The 22,189-nt window shown below is 33.1% G+C and overlaps 1 protein-coding gene across 2 annotated transcripts in view; it reads left to right on the top strand.

Annotated features, from left to right (window-relative positions):
* Positions 1-21,674, top strand: part of LOC114325413 (small glutamine-rich tetratricopeptide repeat-containing protein beta) — a 35,230-nt gene extending 13,556 nt beyond the window's left edge. For both annotated transcript variants that reach the window (XM_028273482.2, XM_028273481.2), the window contains exons 3-7: positions 2,297-2,403; positions 2,858-3,141; positions 10,964-11,075; positions 11,230-11,292; positions 15,296-21,674. In XM_028273482.2, the coding sequence (XP_028129283.1) occupies positions 2,297-2,403; positions 2,858-3,141; positions 10,964-11,075; positions 11,230-11,292; positions 15,296-15,548 (819 nt within the window). In that variant the 3' untranslated portion in view covers positions 15,549-21,674. The remainder of the gene's footprint in view (positions 1-2,296; positions 2,404-2,857; positions 3,142-10,963; positions 11,076-11,229; positions 11,293-15,295) is intronic.
* The last annotated feature ends 515 nt before the right edge of the window (positions 21,675-22,189 follow it).

Raw genomic sequence — 22,189 nt, 5'->3', positions numbered from 1 at the left:
TTTCAGTTGACACTGTAAGAGGAGTTTATTGTTCTTTGGTGCGATCTAAACTTGAATATGGCTCTATAGTATGGTCTCCATACCATGCAGTTCATAATATGACTGTTGAAAAAATTCAACACAAATTTTTAAGGTTCTGTGCATTTAAATTAGGTGAAACTATTGTAGATCACGATTATTCATTAATAGAAAACAGTTTAAAACTTAATACACTAGAAAATAGACGTAATCAAGTAGGATTAGTATTTTTGTATAATTTAATAAATGGAAATTTAGATTGCTGTGATCTATTACAGTGTATTAATGTTGATATACAAACTAGAAATCGAAGAGGTGATTTTATAACATTTTATATTCCTTTCCATCGCACAAGTTATGGCCAAAATTCACCTATAGATCGTTGCTGTAAACTTATAAATGACAAACACATTGAAATTTTTGATATACAGTCGAACCCGCTTATTGGAATAGCCTTTGTGCAAGGCAAAAATATTCTTATAACCGGGATATTCTAATAACCGATCATTGGTGGCTAGTCGAAATAAGTGTTACTGAATATACGTAATAATATTATTTACATACTGTGCCAATGTGTAGTTTTACATACTATACCAATATGTAGTTTTATTACATACTATGCCAATATGTATATCATACTATATGTACATACCTACATATTCAGTGTATGTATATGGTTTTAGGTCTTTTTACGTCAATAATACAGTAGTGTAACTAGTACTTATCTATGTATGTGTTAAATACCAAATTACATTACATGTATGTGAATGAATACATTATATAATTAATATGAAATGTATGCAATATGTAGATATGTAAATATTTTCTTATTAAAATGCATACCTATATAACAAAATTACTTTTTTTGTCTTGAGAAATTATTGGTAATTATAGCTTTTTCGTTGTTAATCCGTGTGGTCATCCTTAATCCATTGGTTGAATAGAAGTTTTATTGGCGTCAAGAAATGGATTGTTACATTCTTGTTCTTTTCTCTTCTTTTCGAATTTAACAAAGCCATAATTCCATCTTGCAAACAAGTAGGTACTCTCTGAGTGAATTCTAACTAAACGGCTTCTAACAATTTTATAACAGGTAACAGTGCCTTTGTGTAGACAAATAAAAATTATTTTATGACCCATGCATTTGTCGGCTATGCTAAAGATCGAATTGGTATTCCTAACAAAGTAATAAATATTTATTACCCTAATAATATCTAATCCAGCACTACCGGCCGTTGACGACAAACCATAATACCAAACATAATTTAAATTTTTAGTAAATTGTAAAAAAAAATATTCTTTGACCTGCAAAATATGCTAATAAGCGGTATTATCTAGTTAGATCCTATTCCAATAAACAGATAAATTTATTAAGGAGTAAATGGAAATGTTTCGGGAACTTGAATTTATATTCCATAAACCGGGATATTCCTATAACAGGGATTCTAATAAGCGGGTTCGACTGTATCTCTGAATATGTTTAAAAATAATTTAAATAAAGTATTTATTTAATTTTTTTGTTAGTTCTAAGGTTACAAGTACCTACCTATTCTTACTCTAATATTTGTTATCTAATTATAATGTTGTTAAAATATTATTAGTGCATATTTAGCTCGTAAACTTATTGTTAATTGTATAACTTTTAATGGGGTAATCCCGTCAACAAATAAATAAATAAATAAATAAAAAATAAATATCTAAAACATTTTGCAATTGACAAATACAACTTATCTTAGAACAAAGACAGTAACAGTAATTGACAAATCAGTCCTGAAATTAAAACATTAAGTTAAATATAAATGTAATTGTGTGGAAAACGCAGTAAAGTCGTTCATAAAGAAATCAACATGCGGAGATAATGTGTTTGCTAATTTAATAGTTTTACAGAGATTGGAACTTGAACCATAGTTTGTACGGTTAATGACTTAGTGGAAGGTGGTCACAGAACGGGTGGTTCTTGAAGGTACGCGTAGACCAATTTTATTTAAGAGTGAGATACAGAATTTATGACCATGAATTAAGTTATATAAGAAGCAAAGATCTTTATGTTGACGACGACTCTGTAATGAGTCAAGTCGAATAATTTGCAGTAAAGACTCATAACTTTGACCAGTGAAATGCATCTTATAAGCATAATAACGTAAGAATTTATGCTGAACTTGTTCGATTTTATTAATTTGACAATTATATTGAGGTGACCAAACACATGATGCATAATCTAAATGTTGTCTAACCAAAGAAATATGGTTTTAATAATTTTGTTAATGATGAATTTTAGGCTGAAGTTACAGAAGACCAGATTAAAGAGGCTGAAATATATAAAAACAATGGAAACACCCATATGAAAAATTTAGCATACAGTGCAGCAGTGACTGAATATACAAAGTAAGCTAAAATAATTAAAATTCACACCAGCAAATTATACTTTTTCTATTTGGCTTATTTTTTCCATTTATGATATCTTGCAAAGTGTTTGTTACTTCATTCTTGTAATCAAATATGACCTTATCTGTATATACATGGTATTTCATTAATAATTGTCCATATAGTAACTGGAGAAACCTTTACACAAAATATGAATATTTAACCTAAAACACTTAAATAAAATATTCCTCCTTTTGATTGGAAGGTGTTAAAACAATGGGCTAAAATCATTGTAGATTTTAGCCCATTTGTAATAAAAACACTCTGTATCTCAGTGAGGAATATTTTATTTAACTGTTTTAGGTTAAATCTTTGTGCTAAGGTTTCTCCAATTACGATATGGACAATTCTTAATCAAACACCCTCCTCATCCTTTGTGTGAAGTACACTTAATAACTGTTTTTTAACATTCCAGAGCAATTAATATAAACCCAAATAATGCAGTATATTATTGCAATCGTGCAGCTGCCTATAGTAGACTAGAAAAACACTTAGATGCAATAAATGATTGTCAACAAGCAATAAAACTAGATCCTACATACGGAAAGGCATATGGACGCCTTGGAATTGCTTATTCCAACTTAAACAGGTATGAAGAAGCATGTAAAGCTTATGCCGAAGCTCTAAAACATGATCCTGGCAATGAGATGTATGAGGCTAATTATAAACTTGCAGAAGAGAAACTGTTTGGTAATAGCGGTAAGTTCGATAAGATAATTGTTACATGTAATAATTCCACAAAAAATATTTTAATTAAGAGACACCAGTGGTGTTTGTTATGTCATTGGAATTACACTTAAGGCTTACTTACTTACTCTGTGGTTTACAACCCTTCGTGGGCTTTAGCTGTCTCGAAAACATGCCTTCACTCTTCCCTGTCTTGAGCAGTCTCCATCCAGTTTTCCACGCCCATAGCTTTCAGGTCTCACATGATCTTCTTCCAGTTGGGACTTCTTCCCATACCAGCCTTACTGTTATTTCGTCAGAATGTCTTCTGAGGTGTCCTGTCCATTGGAGTCTTGTGGCCTTCATTTCTTTTACTATATTGGAGTCTGGGTTTAGTTCTTCAAGCTCTCTGTTAGTTCTTATCCTATATTGTCCTGCTGTTTCATCAAGCACAAGCCCAAAGATCTTCCTTGAGAATTTTTATTTCCCAATCATGAAGTCTCCCTTCGTTTGCCTTTGTTATCGTTCGCATTTCGCTGCCATACATCACTATGTGTCATACGATTGTTTTATACAGGGTGTTTCATTGGGAAACGGAAATACCTGAATGGTAAATAGAGGTCACTGAGGTTGTTCTAGATATACCACATTTATTACCTCACCGATTTTTATAACCGAGTTCTTTCTGGACCGATAATTTTAGAACCACCCTGTATAGTTTTTTGATATTTGGTACACATATGTATCATTTACAACACAACCCATCCAACTACTAATCACAAGAAAAATCCAGGTCCGGACAAAAAAAAAATTATAAATTCTTTGTGACCTTAAAACAACACCCTGTATATTGAAATTTTTAAAATCCGTTTGCATATTTGACAAGAGCACAAAAAACTAAGTTTAATGGTTCGCTTTACACTTGTTTGGCAGACAATTTAATGACTTTAATTTTGAAATCATATTTAATTTTTCAAGAACTCTTAGATTAAAAAGCAGGTATTATTAACTATTAATAATAAATTATTAAAGTTAATGAACACATACTCATTCTAAAAATAATCAATACTTATTTAGTACATTAGAACGATCCATTTACTAATCACAAGAAAAATCCAGGTCCGGATTAACAAAAAAATATAAAGTAATTGTGACCTTGAAACAACACCCTGTGTATTGAAATTTTCCAAATTGGTTTGTACATTTGAAAGAGCACAAAAAACTGAGTTTTTTAAAAACTAAATATAATTTCAAAATTAAAGTCCTTAAATTGTCTGGCCGAAAAATTTAAGCGAACCAATAAACTTAGTTTTTTGTGCTCTTTTCAAATATGTAAACGGATTTTAAAAATTTCAATATACAGGGTGTTGTTTCAAGGTCACAAAGAATTTATAATTTTTTTAGTCCCGACCTGGATTTTTCCTGTGACTAGTAGTTGGATGGTTTGTGTTTTAAATTAGGCATATAATATGTACCAAATATCAAATAAATATACAGGGTGGTTGTAAAATTATTGGTCCAGAAAGAAATGGGCAAAATCGATAAAACTCATAAAAAATCTTAAACTGTATAAAATCGTAACTCGGTTATAAAAATCAGTAAGGCAATAAATGTGGTATATCTAGAACTGCCTCAGTGACCTCTATTCACCATTCAAGTATTTCCGTTTCTTAATGAAACACCCTGTATAGTTGTATCTTTATGTATATCTTGTTAGTTATTTCATTTTATAGGGTTTCCAAGGGCATAAAGACAAGGGCGTTATTGTTTTTAGTTATTGTTGTTCCAAGATACTTAAATTATCCAAGGCGTGCAAAGTTAAAGTCATTGATAGTGATGTTCTGCCGATCGTGTCTCTGTTTTTGAGGCTCATATACTTATCTAGGACATGTAATGTAAAATTAAGAATGTTATGGCCTTCTCCAATCGATTCTCCAAGGGAAGGTAAATGGTAAAAGAGGACCGGGAAGAAGACACATTTCCTGGCTTGAAACTTTACGAAAGTGGTAAAACACGACTACCACTGAACTGTTCAGTCAAGATAGCCATGATGATCGCCAACATCTGGAACGGATAGGTACTTTAAGAAGAAGAAGACTCATATACATATATTTCGTTTTACTTTCAGTGATTAGGAGCCCCATCTTCTCTGCTTCTTTGTTGAACCTGACGAAAGGACACTTTAGGCCCTTGCTTAATATTAATGTTATTGATATTTTGCACTGCTTTTATTATTGTACTTCATTTTGTTTCCTGATAAGTTAAAAGTTTGTTTAGAACAGATAAATCTGTTAATGATTGTCTTAAGTTTTAATCTGATATAGACAAGATTTCCAGTGTGAATGAATATCAAGATATGTTACCAGGGCCGGATTTACACGTTTAACCCGACTAGGCATTAATATTTCTGGTACCCATGAGCGAATGAGCGACACATTGGACATACTCAGCCTGAGGACATAGTTTTTTTATTCTAGCTTGAACACGAGTATATCCCTGCCATATTACTGGCATTTTCATATGACTTACCGCGGCATTTTGTGATATCCAAATGAAATTTATCAAAAACATCGATAATAACATTTACTATCTCTTCAGCTTTGTGTCTGACTTTAGGCAAAAAACACAAAAAGCGTTCTACGGGTATGCCATCCCTAGTTAGGTATATACCTTAATACCCATGTTAATTGGTCAATAAGAGATGTGTCTGGAGTGCGGTTACCACAATCCCAAAATATTTTGCTTCCTTAACTTCATTTAATATTTGTCTTCGAACATTTTCAGCCATAAGAAGGATCACTTCTTCATATTTTTGACTTGGAAATGTATGCAGTTGTACCTGAACCTCCATCTCCAATACTTTCAAATGTTCTGCAAGAAAGGGGTCAAACTCGGATAAAAATTGTATTAAACCTAAAAAGTTGCCTTGATCAAACAATCCTAAATGTTCATGGCTACCACGAAAAGCTAATCCTTTTGTGGGTAGAAATTTGTGGGTAGCAACAACACGCTTAAGAACATTCCTCCAGTATTCAATTTCCTTATTTAACTGATCAGCAAGGCTTGAACTAACATGTCCTTTTTTTTGACCTCTCAATTTTAATGTTCTCTGGTGTGACTTATGACAAGAAGAATTTTCGTGGTCTGCCACTCTTTGTGAAGCATTTTTCCAATCATTAAAACCGGTTGTAAATGCATTTGCGTTAGCAGGGCAACTGAACAATATGCACGGTACACAAAACACAGACTCTGAGAAAATGACATCCAATTTCTATCAGCTCGATCAGTTTTAAACAAACAAATTTCCTGAGCTGCAGGCAGTGACATGTTGATGAACGGTAGGGGAATGAGGGGTTGGGGGGCGATGACTAATGAGACAGACAATAGACGAAAAATAGCAAAGCGAGCAGGATTCATCTTACCTGTGCTGTGACACGGTCTACAGGTACAATGTAAAGAAAGTAACAGAATTAGTAAATAATATATTCTAACGGTTATGTTTAAAAGTGGTATGTTAAATCATTGTTCTTATATTTTTTAAACTTTTAATGTGTGGTAAACTGTGCCAGCGTGTACTCGGAGACTCGGAGCTAGGCAATGCGAACAAAATCCGCCCGTTCCGCGCCCTAACAAATTTGGCGCTCTAGGCCAGTGGCTTGTCGGCCTAGTGGTAAATCCGGCCCTGTATGTTACCCAACACAGCCACAACTGCTACGTTTTCTGATGACACAAATATATTAGCAGTTTTGATGTTGATGAAATTAAAGCAAAAGTAAAACTGCAAGATGCGACTAAATCAATATATGTGGATTTCACAAACAAAAAATAAAACACCAATGGTATTAAATGGCACAACTGTACCATATTATGCCAATACAGCAAAATATCTGGGTATGAATCTAGGTGTCAGGCTAAGATGGAAACAACACGAAAAATATAATTGAACATCAAAATATAGAAAACTGTACTTGGCTCCTTGGAAGAAAATCGGAGCTGTCAATACATACCAAGCTCATGATTTATAAACAAGTACTGAGGTCAGTATAGACATATGGCATACAGCTCTGGGGATGTACCAGTATGAGTAACATCAAAATGATTCAAAGTTTTTAGAATAAAATATTGAGGGACATTGTAAACTCTCCCTGGTACATAAAGGAACGACCAACACAGAGAACTAGGCTATAAATGGTGGCAGATGTGCTTAAAGTATTTGCAAAGAAGCAATAAAACGGACTTCATAACCATGCTAATGTAAATGCTATGTAACTAGTGGACCAGCATGGAATAGTGAGCATACTCAAGAGAACTAAACCTTTCGAGTTAGTATAAATATAAATTCATGTTACATGCTATGTTTAAGCCGTTTTATACCTTAAAAAAATTGGGGAATACCATTGAGGAGAATTCAACAAACATTAATTTTAAGTAATTGATGGATTCGACCAATACTTGATGGAAGTTCATTTTATCTAACAATAAAACACTGAAAACTTTTGTTTTCTATACTTCCACAAAATTTATTAGAACTATGTGACTACAGCTGTTTCGGCAGAGTGCCTTTCTCAAGTGATTTAGTTTACTATGTGTTTGCCTTTTTAAAGTCTTTAACTGAATAGGTTGAGGAGTGGGGAGCTGTTTGTGTCGAGTTGGTCATTGAGAATTATATCTGTATTTTTCAATTTATTAATTTCCATAGATTCTAATAAAGATAGTTTAAGGCCTTTATTTTGAATATGCAGAATTTGAAACTGTTCATTAAAAGAATGATTATGATCTAGAAGGTGAAGTGTGTATGTAGAAGTGTCGTTCTATTGTTGAAAGCCCTTTTGTGTTCAGCTATCCGTTTGTCAAAGGTTCTGCCAGTTTGGCCGATGTAAGTTTTCGGACAGTCACCACAAGTTAGTTTGTAAACACCACTCTGTAGTTGTTTTATCTTTCGGCTCTTATTCTTCTTAATATATTTGCTTAAGTTGTTAGTTCTGAAAGCTGGTGTTATTCCTTTCTTTTTGATGTATCTGGCTATTTTTGTTGTTATCTTGCCAGTATATGTGATAGAGCAGAAGGTACTGGGTTCTTTCTGTGGTGGTGGATAGACTAATTTCAGGGCTTTCTTATGGAGTTTTTGGTTTAAACTTTTGTTAATTGTTTGTTCGTTATAGCCATTGTTTACTGCTATTTGTTTAATGATGTTCAGTTCTATCTCGAAGCTATTTTTTGACATGGGAATTTCTGTCAGTCTATGTATCATGCTATGGTAGGCTGCTAATTTGTGCTGTGTAGGATGGGATGATGAATTGTGTATAGTTGTGTCAGTATGGGTAGGTTTATGATATACGGATAACTCATGTTTGTTGTGTAGTCTGGTAAGTGTTACATCTAGAAAGTTTATGGGCTTATTCTGTTCTGTTTCTATTGTAATTGTTCACTTCATAGTAATATTGAGTTTACAATAAAAACAGAACAGAATAGGTCCATAAACTTTCTAGATGTAACAATTACCAGACTACACAACAAACATGAGTCTCCGTATATGTATATCATAAACCTACCCATACTGACACAACTATACACAATTCATCATCCCATCCTACAAAACACAAATTAGCAGCCTACCATAGCATGATACATAGACTGACAGAAATTCCCATGTCAAAAAATAATTTTGAGGTAGAACTGAACATCATTAAACAAATAGCAGTAAACAATGGCTATAACGAACAAACAATGAACAAAATTTGAAAGTTTGAAAATTAACAAACATAAGAAAGCCCTGAAATTAGTCTATCCACCACCACAGAAATAACCCAGTACCTTCTGCTCTATAACATATACTGGCAAGATAACAACAAAAATAGCCAGATACATAAAAAAGAAAGGAATAATACCAGCTTTCAGAACTAACAACAACTTAAGCAAATATATTAAGAACAATAAGAGCCGAAAGAGAAAACAACTACAGAATGGTGTTTACAAACTAACTTGTGGTGACTGTCCGAAAACTTACATCGGTCAAACTGGCAGAACCTTTGACAAACGGATAGCAGAACACAAAAGGGCTTTCAACAATAGAAAAACAGACACTTCTACATACGCACTTCACCTTCTAGATCAGTGATACTCAACCTGCGGCCCTCTACCTTTTGTTATGCGTGTTTGACGTGTTTTTAAAATTATTTGATAGTGTGCCGATGGGTTTGAGGCGTGTTTGGGCGTAAGGCAGACAATTTAATGACTTTAATTTTAAATTATATTGAAATTTTTAAGAACTGTGATTAAAAGGCAGGGTATTATTAACTTTTAATAATAAATTATTCAAGTTAATGAATAAATACTCATTTTAAAAATAATCAATATTTATGGACTACATTGCAACGACCCATTTAGTAATCACAAGAAAAATTCAGGTCCGGATTAACAAAAAAAAAAATTTAAAATAATTGTGACCTTGAAACAACACCCTGTATATTAAAACTTTCAAAATTCGTCTGCACATTTGAAAAGAGCACAAAAAAACTAAGTTTAATTGTTCATTAATTGCTACATTAATTTTGAAATTATATCGAAATTTTTGTTTTGAAAGTTTCAGTTCTTAAAAATTTCGACATAATTTCAAAATTAAAGTCATTGAATTGTCTGCGCAAAAGATGGAAGCTCCATTAAAGCTCTTTTCAAATGTGCAAATGGGTTTTGAAAATTTCAATATACAGGATGATGTTTCAATGTCACAATGGATTTATAATTTTGTTTAATCCGGACCTGGATTTTTCTTGTGATTAGTAGTTGGGTGGTTTGGGTTCTAAATGTGACATATGTGTACCAAATTTTAAAAAAATATACAAGGTGGTTCTAAAGTTATGGGTCCAGAAAGAAATGGGCAAAATCGATAAAACACCCTGTAACTCGGTTATAAAGTCGGTGGATCAATACATTTAGTATGTCTAGAACCGCCACATTTACTTCTATTCAACATTTAAGTATTTCCGTTTCCCAATGAAACACCCTGTATACTACTTCATCTTGATTGCGGCCCGCAAGCTGTGGCAATAGCTACTATGTGGCCCAGGGGTGGGATTCTGTGTACAATCGCTAACGCCGATCGCTTTCTATCAATGTCAATATATTTGAATTTTTAGTTTTAATTCAAATATTTTCTTGTTTTACTAAGTGTCACTTCAGCATCAATTAGTGTATAACCTAGCAAAACTAGAAAATAATTCAATTAAAGCTAAAAATTCAAATATTTTCACGACAATTGATATCGATAGAAAGCGACATGTAGATATCTACAGTGCACGGAATCTAGCCCCAGGAAAGAAAAAGGTTGAGTATCGCTGTTCTAGATCATAATCATTCTTTTAATGAACAGTTTCAAATTCTGCATATTCAAAATAAAGGCCTTAAGCTATCTTTATTAGAATCTATGGAAATTAATAAATTGAAAAATACAGATATAATTCTGAATGACCAACTCGAGACAAACAGCTCCCCACTTCTCAACCTCTTCAGTTAAAGACTTTAAAAAGGCAAACTCATAGTAATCTAAATCACTTGAGAAAGGCACTCTGACGAAACAGCTGTAGTCACATAGTTGTAATAAATTTTGTGCAAGTATAGAAAACAAACGTTTTCAGTGGTATATTATTAGATTAATTTTAAGATTGTTAATAGAGAAAAGTTGCTCGTTAGTCTAATATTTTGTGACTAGTTGTAAATTACCAAAGCACAGCTTCAGTGTTTTTTAAAGTTAAAAAAAAATTGATGACAGTTTACCTCAAAATATGCATATACTTATAAGTGGCTCTTATAATTGTGTCGTTAATTTAATTATATAATATATCTTTTTGGTTTTCAGATTCTGCTGCACCAACAGATCATCGCAATCTAGACATGTCTCAGTTCATTAATAATCCAAATTTGATAAATATGGCAACCCAAATGCTTAGTGACACCAATTTTAGAAATTTGTAAGTACTTTCAAAACAATAATAACTACTGTGAACACATAGAATACAGATTTTATAGAAATCCAACATTTTTAGAAGTAATGCAATAAAAATACAACTAAAACATATTGTAAGTCTTCCATTGACTATTTTCAAACATTTTTTCATTTTTTAGAATGTCCAGGTTTATGTCTACAAACCAGAGTGGTGATCCAAATTTAGATGTCTTAATTCAAACGTAAGTAATGATTTTAATACAATGAATCTTTTGATCAAATGGTAAACTTATAAACTCATCAGCATCGACTCTTCCAGTTTTTGTTTTAACAGTTTCCTCAGTGGTAGTTGGTAGACTTTTTAAGCATTAAGATGGCCTATTTTTGCTGCTTTTTGCAGTATTGTTTTTTTAGCACTCTCATTTTAGTGAGCCAACCATTCAAGTGAAAGCCAACCATTGTTATAATAATTATATGGACATACCCACATCACACTTGATCACCAACATTCCTAAATTACCAAAAATGTCCAATTTTCACCGAGTCTTTATGGCCATTTTTAGGTTAACTTTTAACAAATTCACTTCTGATAAAATACATTAAGATAAAACTGTCTAATATCACTAAAGCTGGAGAATTTTGGGGATGATAGTAGAGACCTATGTATTGTAGAAACCTCGGGAGATATTTCCGTCACTGGAGATTACAGCCCAATACCTCCAAGACGGAAGTATCATGCTTTCATTTAATTAACAGATTGGCTAATTATCAATTAAAAATCCACTTTGAAGACAGACTCCTCAATCATACTAAATACCCAAATATCTAGGTGTGACACTCGATAGAACGCTAAGCTTTAAAGAACATCTTACAAAGACGACTGCAAAACTTAGAACACGCAACAATATTCTACAAAAGTTATACGGTACCACATGGGGTTCCTCAGCGACTACACTTAGATAGACAGCGGTGGGACTCGTGTATCCCGTTGCAGAGTACTGTGCACCAGTATGGCTCAACAGCCCACACACCAAACGTGTTGATGCCCAACTAAACCAGGCTTTGCGTATTATATCAGGTACAATCAAGGCCACGCCAACGTATTGGCTACCAGCACTAAGCCACATAGCCCCCCTCACACATCCGTCGGGAACATGCATCCCTTGTCAGGGAGTACAAAAAATTAACGTCGGTCCTGTGCTCCGCTCTCACGTTGGTATTAACGACAGAGACATAAGTAGGCTTCGCTCAAGAAAAAACCCTCTGGATTCTGCAAGGATACTAATTGAAAGGAATTTCGAAATAACCGACCGTTGGCGAGAAGATTGGGAGATGAATGCTCCACCTGACATCCGGAATATGCCATGTATTACAAGCAAGCCAGAGGGTTTCAATCAATCAAGGCGGATCTGGGCGACACTTAACAGAATTTAGAAGCAACTGTATTAGAATTAGAACCAACAAATGAAGAGCAAGACAGAGACGAATACAGAAGACATTGAAATATAGTGAAAGAACTAGTAAAAGATGCGTAGAAGAAGAGCTGGAAGGAATTCGGTGAAGAATTGAACGAAGGTTTTGGGAATAACAATAAGCAGTTTTGGAATAAAATAAGAAGCATGAAAGGAACAAAAAGGAAACAAATAAGAGGAATTAGAAATGAGCGAAATGAATTGAAAAAAAAACATACAGGACATACTAACTATAAGAGAAGAGGATAGGGACAATCGAGTAGACGAAGTTCATATCAAAGATGTTGAAGATGGATTGGCAAGAATAAAGATTGGAACAGCGGGAGGTGCTGATGACATAGATCCGGAGATGATGAAGTACGTGGGAGAACGAGGTAAGTTTTGGCTACTGGAAATAATGAGGGAAGCATGGAGAACAGAAAAGATACCGAAAGACTGGGAAGAAAATTTATTGGTACCAATACACAAGAAACGAGATGAAGCGGAATGTGATAATTATAGGGCTATATGCTTATCATCAGTGGCATATAAAGTCTACTCCGGGATAATAGAAAGGAAGCTCAGGAAAGAACTGGAAGGAAAACTAGAAGAAGAACAAGCTGCTTTTAGGAAGGAAAGAGGAACAACAGATAACATATACATACTGAGAAATATAATTGAAAGGAAAAACGAAATATGAGATGACTTATATATTACGTTTATAGATATTAAAGCTGCTTTTGATTCTATAAATAGAGAAGTAATATGGTCAGTAATGGAAGACCTGCAAATCCCACAAAAGATAGTAAGCGTGGTAAAAAGTATATATGAAGAGTACAGGGGAAAAACAAGGAATGTCACATTTTATACATATTGAGATAAACACCAATAAAGGTTTAATTCATGATATCCAAAAACTACTTAGGAGATTCTTAGTGGAATTCTAGCAATTATTGGTCTATAATCTTAATATAATATTGATCTATATTGTTATTAATTTAATAATGCACTAAAAAACTGCTAACATTCCTTATTTTTATCCAGTGGCATGCGAACAATCCTTGTCCTTCGCCTGGATACAAATTCTTAAAAAATTTATATGGACTGATCTTTCTGGTTATTGTTCTGAATCGATAGTACTCAGTTTTTGCTACCACATGGCGAGAAAAGACAAGATTCATGTTAAGTGACATTCCCTGTTTTCTCCTGTACTCTTCATATAGAAACGTACTTGCTAAAGTACAAATAAACGGAAACAGATCGCCAATAATAAACCTAAGAAGAGGAATAAAACAAGGGGACAGTCTCAGCCCAGTTTTGTTTATATTAGTAATGGATAGAGTAATAAAGAGCGCTAAAAGAAGGTCAATGCAATTACAGTCAACAATAGGGTGCAGGGATTTAGTACTAGTGAGAATGGAGGGATTACTATATGCAGATGACCTAGAAATAATAGCAGACAATAAAGAGAAAATGCAAAAATTAATTGATATCTGGGTGGAAGAAATAGAAAATTTGAAAATGGAAGTAAATGTAAAGAAAACGAAGACCATGATAGTAGCCCAAAAGAAAAAGGAAGAAATAAACCAAACGATATTTACGTGCAAAAACGAAATAATAGAAACAGTCTCGACGTTTGAATACCTGGGAGTAATAATATCAGGGGATGGAAAGCTAGATCAAGAAATCTCATACAGGGCGAAAAAAGCAAATAAGATCTACTATGCACTAAATAAAACAATATTTGGAAAGGAAGAATTGATAGATAAAGAAATAAAACTGAAGGTATACAATGCAATATCTGTACCAACTTTAATATATGCAAGGAGACATGGGTAAACAATGCATAAATAGACAGTACAATAAACGCAGCGGAGATAATAGCCTGGGAAAAATAGCAGGAAAAACGAAATTGGACAGAATAAGAAATGAAGATATTAGACAAAGACTGAAACAGGAATCGATAATAACCAAGATCCAAAAAAGAAAATTAAAATGGTATGGACACATTAACAGGATGGACCAAGGAAGACTACCAAAGCAGGTGATGCAATCAAAAAGATATGGTAAAAGAAGGAAAGGGAGGCCAAGGAAGAGATGGATCGATCAGATTTTAGAAATTGGACAGGAAAAAGGAAAAACACATCAACAAATGAAAGAGTTAGCAAAGAACCGCAAGAAATGGAAGATATAGATAGAGGATGAATAAAACCTCCGACGCCCCTGAGGGGCATAAGGAGTTTCGAGAAAGAAGAAGAAGAACCAACTGTGGTAGGTGCTCTGATTCACTTTTTCGATGGGGAAAAATACCATCTCCAAATTGCGATTGCGGTGCTGAGAGACAAACGATTAAGCATTTGGTGGAGGAATGCCACATCAGATCGTACAGTGGCAATCGGTCAGATTTTTTAGTGGCGACCAATGAGTCAATTGAATATATTTCCCAACTAAATTTTTGTTTATAAAAAATTTATTATTATTTATAATATCTTTTTTATTTTATTTATTTTAATTTATCTTTATTTCTATACAAAAACTGTGATATAGCCATACGCTAAATAAATAAATGTAGAAACCTTGTACTGGAAGCAGAAAGCGTCATACAAGTAGATGGGAGATTAACCGACGAATATTGTTGTTATTAAATTAAATTAAATTCAAAGAGGCGTCACAGACGGATGCATTCTATACCCGCCGTTTTCAAATAGGCGTTATAGACAGAATAGACATAGTGTACATAAAAGTTGACCAGTGTTATCATTTCCTCTATCTATATTTTTTTCTCCTATTTCAGAGGTCAAACACTGGCCAACAGAATGTTAAGCACTGACCCGACCTTTGTAGAAAACCTAAGGCGTTCAATAGACCCCCAGAATCTCATGGAATCAAACACTGGCAGTGCCGATACTTCAGAAGCTATGCCAGGTAGTGACCCTAGTTTCATTGAACAACTAAGACGTTCTCTACACAACCAGGGTCAGATGGATCCAGAGAGTTCTGAACAAGAAAACCCACCACCAAACCCTTCTCAAAAGAAGTCACAATAAACATTCGTTCTTTAGTTTTGTTGTTTTGAGTTACTCTTTTCTACTTTAAAATTATTTATCATTTTCAGCAATATCATTGGAAAAACTACTTTTCTGACATAAACATTTTTAAATAATATAACCTTTTGGTGTTTTTTTGCTATTGTGTTATTAAAAGTAAACAGGGAATAGTGAAAAGTAGTTTTTTTTATATATATTATGTTTTAAATACTGTTATTCAACCGTACTAAATTATTATTACTGCCAAAGAACTAGAAGGCATTTCATTTGTATTTTGAAATGTATTTTACAAAGAAGAAACATAATACCACCTGCATCAAAAAAATGATGAATTTTGATGAATGAATTTTTTTTGTTAATTTTTGTAAGTTTTCTTGCATCACTAATAAACTTGATAGTCTAAGATCTAGTGAACCCTCCGACTAACGGTCTTCCTGTAAGGCTAGAAATTTGTATAGTGATAATTCATAGCACACCAAGGCTAAAAACCATGACCTGGCAGGCATCAGTCCTGCACGTGTATCTACAAGGTGAATCGAAAAGTGCATAGGTTAGGGGAAAAATAAACTTCCTCCTGTAAAGTTTAAACTTACTTAAGTATGTGTTTGAGTAAGTCATTTAGAAGAAATGTATACAATGCCAGGCGATTCTGAACAGCATAAGACCTTGCCAGGCGAGTGGAAAGATTAGGGATTTTTCCTAAAATTATTTTTTTGCATCAAACAAAATTTTTTAGGTTTTTTGAATCATTCCAAACCGAAAAGGTCTTTGGTGACTTTTCTCTTAGGTTGATAGTTTTTGTTTATATAAGCGATTAAAAATTTTGAAAATTGCGAAATCGGCCATTTTTAACCCTGAATCGGACATTTAACTGAAGATTTCAATGTTACCAAGGTAGGTAGATATTCTTTAAACGTCGATTGAAGAAATCCCGAAGAGTTTTTTTGCAGTACAATATCGAAAACCCCCTTGCATTTTAATTGCTAATTAAGCGGGCGCGAAACTGTAGGATAAGTGAGGATGTTTGAGTTTGCATAAATTTATTATCTCGAGAATGGGCAAATTTGAAGAGAAATCCTCGGACAGGTCGATTTTTATTTTTAAATTAGGACTTTTTGGCATATATATATATATATATATATATATATATATATATATATATATATATATATATATATATATATATATATATATATATATATATAATACTAGTGACGGCATCCATGTGGGCGTGATGACGTAATCGATGATTTTTTGAAAAGGAGTAGGGGCCGTGTGATAGCTCATTTGAAAGGTTATTTAATTATCTATTCAGAAATATAAACATTAACAATGATTTATACAACATGTGCAAAAAAAAATTTTTTTTATTATATTAGTTTACACAAAAAGAAGAAACATTTTTTGCACACCATTTGTATAAATAATTAGGTTAACGTTTATATTACTAGATTATTAGTAGATTAGAGAATTAAATAGCCTTTCAAATGAGCTATCACACCACCCCTACTCCCATTCAAAAAAAATCATCGATTACGTCATCACGCCCAGATGGATTACGTCACTAGTATTATATTATATATGCCAAAAAGTTCTAATTTAAAAATAAAAATCGACCTGTCCGACGATTTCTCTTCAAATTTGCCCATTCTCGAGATAATGAATTAATGCAAACTCAAACGTCTTCACTTATACTACAGTGTCGCGCCCGCTTGGTTAGCAATTAAAGAACAAGGGGGTTTTCGATATTGTATTGCAAAAAACTCTTCGGGATTTCATCAATCGACGTTTAAAAAATATCTACCTACCTTAGCAACATTTAAATTTTCAGGTAAATGTCCGATTCAGGGTTAAGAATGGTCAATTTAGCAATTTTTAAACTTTTTAATCGCTTATATGTCAAAAACTATTAACCTAAGAGAAAAGTCACTAAAGGCCTTTTCTGTTTGGAATGATTCAAAAAATCTAAAAAACTTTGTTCGGTGCAAAAAAATAATTTTAGGAAAAAAGCCTAATCTTTCCCATCGCCTGGCATGGTCTTATGCTGTTCAGAATCGCCTGGCATTGTACACATTTCTTCTAAATGACTTACTCAAACACATACTTAAATTTAAGCTTTTTTAGGAGAAAGTTTATTTTTCCCCTAAACTATGCACTTTTCGATTCACCTGGTAGATACACGTGCAGGGCTGCCTGCCAGGTAATGGTTTTTAGCCTTGGTGTGCTGTGAATTATCACTATACAAATTTCTAGCCTTAGGAAGACCGTTAGTCGAAGGGTTCACTAGCCCTTAGACTATAATCTGTTGTAGTGCGACCGATTTTCGACGAGTCATTAGTAAGTGGGGTCTAATGAGGGTTAACAACTAAATTATATTAGTGAAATTAAAGTAATCTTGCATATTAGGTATGCCTTTTAGTTCTATAACTTGACTTTCATATTACATGTTGGACATTATTTAGAAAGCATAGGACTGTGTTACTTTTATAGGTTTTTTTATTTAAATGTGGATTGTTTTGGTGAACCAAAACGATGATCTACATTCTTGGACAAAAATATCGAATATTTTAAAACTGAAATTGTTTGTGAGTGAAATTATTTGGGCTGCAGTCTTTACCTCTCCCAGGGTCATAGGGATATGATTTCTTTTACAAATGCGATGTTTTAAGTGCTCGATCGAAATGAAATCTGTTATGGGCTATACTGTGGCCAATGAATCTCATCAAGGTAAGTGTTCACCATTCTAATAGTGGGTTATCGTGCATTAGCTCAAATCTGTCACATCCAATATGGTCGACAAATGGTAAGACATGATCTAAAATGTTTTAATGTGCATGTCAGTTGCCATTCACCCAATCACCTTCACAGGTTCGATATGTCTTTTCCAAGAAATACCATTTCCATGGTACTATGCCGTCACCACCAAAATAAACGCTCTGAATGAGGTTGCAACTGCCAAACCGTTCACCATATGGAAGCATGATTGACAAAAATTCGTCTACAGAAGAGTTGGCGAATGGTATGTCAGTTGTAACATCATGCAGAGCGTTATGTTAATGACAGCTGTCATGTGCATTAAAAACATTTTGGAAGATCATGTTTTGTCATTTGCCAGCCGTATTGGATATGAGAGATTCGTGCTAATACACGTTAATAGTCTAAGAGCTAGTGAACCCTCCAACTAACGGTCTTCCTGTAAGGCTAGAAATTTGTATAGTGATAATTCATAGCACACCAAGGCTAAAAATCATGACCTGGCAGGCATCAGCCCTGCACGTGTATCTACCAGTTGAATCGAAAAGTGCATAGTTTAGGGGAAAAATAAACTTTCTCCTGTAAAGTTTAAATTTAAGTATGTGTTTGAGTAAGTCATTTAGAAGAAATGTGTACAATGACAGGCGATTCTGAACAGCATAAGACCTTGCCAGGCGAGGGGAAAGATTAGGGGTTTTTCCTAAAATTATTTTTTTTGCATCGAACAAAGTTTTTTTAGGTTTTTTGAAAATTGCGAAATCGGCTATTTTTAACCCTAAATCGGACATTTAACTAAAAATTTCAATGTTGCCAAGGTAGGTAGATATTCTTTAAACATCGATTGATGAAATCTCGAAGAGTTTTTTGCAATACAATATCGAAATTTTTTGTTTTTTGATTGCTAATCAAGTGGGCGCGACACTGTAGTATAAGTGAGGACGTTTGAGTTTGCATAAATTCATTATCTCGAGAATGGGTAAATTGAAGAGAAATTCTCAGATAGGTCGATTTTTATTTTTAAATTGTGACATTTTGCCATATATATAATACTAGGAGTGATGACGTAATCAATGATTTTTTTAAATGAGAGTTGGGGTTGTGTGATAGCTCATTTGAGAGGTTATTTAATTCTCTATTCAGTAATATAAACTTTAACATAATTATTTATACAGGGTGTACAAAAAAATTGTTTCTTCTTTTTTTGTAAATTAATTTAATAAAAAAAATTTTTTTGTACACCCTGTATAAATAATTATGTTAAAGTTTATATTACTGAATAGAGAATTAAATAACCTTTCAAATGAGCTATCACACAACCCCTACTCTCATTTAAAAAATCATCGATTACGTCATCACGATCAGATGGATGACTTCACTAGTATTATATATATATATATATATATATATATATATATATATATATATATATGCCAAAATGTCCTAATTTAAAAATAAAAATCGACGTATCTGAGAATTTCTCTTCAATTTGCCCATTCTCGAGATAATGAATTTATGCAAACTCAAACGTCCTCACTTATACTACAGTGTCGCGCCCACTTGCTTATCAATTAAAAAACAAAGGGGTTTTCGATATTGTATTGCAAAAAACTCTTCGGGATTTCATCAATCGACGTTTAAAGAATATCTACCTACCTTGGCAACATTGAAATTTTTAGTTAAATGTCCGATTTATGGTTAAAAATAGCCGATTTCGCAATTTTCAAAATTTTTAATCGCTTATATAAACAAAAACTATCAACCTAAGAGAAAAGTCACTAAAGACCTTTTCTGTTTGGAATGATTCAAAAAAACTTTGTTCGATGAAAAAAAATTTTAGGAAAAACCCCTAATCTTTCCCCTCGCCTGGCAAGGTCTTATGCTGTTCAGAATCGCCTGTCATTGTACACATTTCTTCTAAATGACTTACTCAAATACATACTTAAATTTAAACTATACAGGAGATAGTTTATTTTCCCCCTAAACTATGTACTTTTCTATTCACCTGGTAGATATCCGTGCAGGGCTGATGCCTGCCAGGTCATGGTTTTTAGCCTTGGTGTGCTGTGAGTTATCCCTATACAAATTTCTAGCCTTACAGAAAGACCGTTAATCGGAGGGTTCACTATCTCTTAGTCTTAGACTATAAGACACGTCTTCATGTCGCTAGAATAGTTAATGTTTACCTTGATGAGATTCAATTTAAAAATTATATTGCCCACCATATAGCCTCTATCGGAGTTAAATCCGATCGAGCATTTTATGACACTTTAAAACATCGTATTCGGAAAATAACAAACCTGAGACACGGCCAGGGCTAAGGATTGCATCACAAAAATTTCACTTAACATGATATTCAAAATATTCGATATTTTTGTCCAGCAGTGTATTTAAAATATTATTCTTGGTTTTAGGTTTTGGCAGTAAGCATTCGTTTATTTGAATTACTACTTTATACTTGCCTACTCATAATTTCCAACAATAGTGTTGGAAAAACTACTTTTACTTCATAAACCTTTTTCTAACGTAACTCTTTCGTATTTTGTTGCTATTTCGTCATTAACATTAAACAGAGAATAGTCAAAATAAAAAAAATATTTAATATGATATTCTACAGTCCTATTTACTATTAATGTCAAAGAGCTAAATGGCTTTGAACTTTGATTTTCGAAATGTATTGTAAAAAAGGATGAACTCATTCCTCTTTCAAGAGAAGCATAAAAACAGTTTTATTAGTTCTATGGAAACCATATCGCTCGTCCAGAAGAAAAGTGACACAACTAAAAAAATGCAAATTCCAGTTATCTTATTAAATTGACTCAAAAATCCTATGTTTTTACCAGGAGAAGTGTCACATATATGTTTACTTCCAACTTCGTAAGATGGCGATAGTGTCATTATTCATTTGGTTTTGCTTCTTACACAATTAGAAACATTCACTTATCCACATTCTTCGTTTTTAATTTTTAAATTTTAGCAGTTGTTTACAACTTACAGTTAAATTAAATTTAAAAAATCCATTTTTGTCTTTCCTGGATTTTTTTTTGAGTTGTGACTCTTTTCTTCCGGATGAGCCACATTAATATTGCCTACGTTAAAAGAGTTAACTTGGAAGAGGAATGCTGATTTTTTTGCTGTTTTTCTTGTGTGACTGGTAAAAACATTATATTAATATTATATACGCCCTTTATTTCTGTAGCTTACCTACTTTCTTTTTACATTTTGGACATTATTTAGAACAATGAATTGAATGTGGATTGTTTTGCTGAACCAAAACAATGTTGTATTTAAAATATGTTGTTCTTAGTTTAAGTTTTGGCGTTACAGATTATATTATACATGATTTCACATATAAATGATTTAAATATACTAAAACTTTTTTATTTTTACCTTCCTATTATACAGGGTGTCCCCGAAAATAGTGCGTTCCTTTAAGTTATCGATATAATACACAATTTAGAACAAAAAAGTCCTATAACATTTTTTTCTAAAGTTAACCGTTTCCAAGAAAAAAATTACATTGTTCTCCATATAAGTGAATTTTTATTTTCATAAATTTGAATGACATGGCAACGTAGCCTAGAAGAACTTGCTGTGGCTGTGGAAATTTAACCTAATAACTCCTTGTTTATTTACTTTGAGGTGGGATTTTTGGGGTTGTTGACATTGTAGGTACCTACCTGCAAAATAATGGATATGGGTTTGGTTGATATTTACATTGTTTTACCTACCAGATGCAACTGACCTACAAACCTACTTTTTTAATCTTAAGATTTTGGAGTTGCGCGTTGTTGTCAGACTTCAATTTGCATATCAAAATGCATTTTCGTTTTTTGGTCAAACGGATCAATTTAGAAAAATATGTTACACGTTACATGCAACACTTTTTT

This window comes from Diabrotica virgifera, chromosome 10 (genome assembly GCF_917563875.1).
Source record: "Diabrotica virgifera virgifera chromosome 10, PGI_DIABVI_V3a".
NCBI lineage: Eukaryota > Metazoa > Arthropoda > Insecta > Coleoptera > Chrysomelidae > Diabrotica > Diabrotica virgifera.
This window is presented reverse-complemented; position numbering and strand designations above follow the sequence as displayed.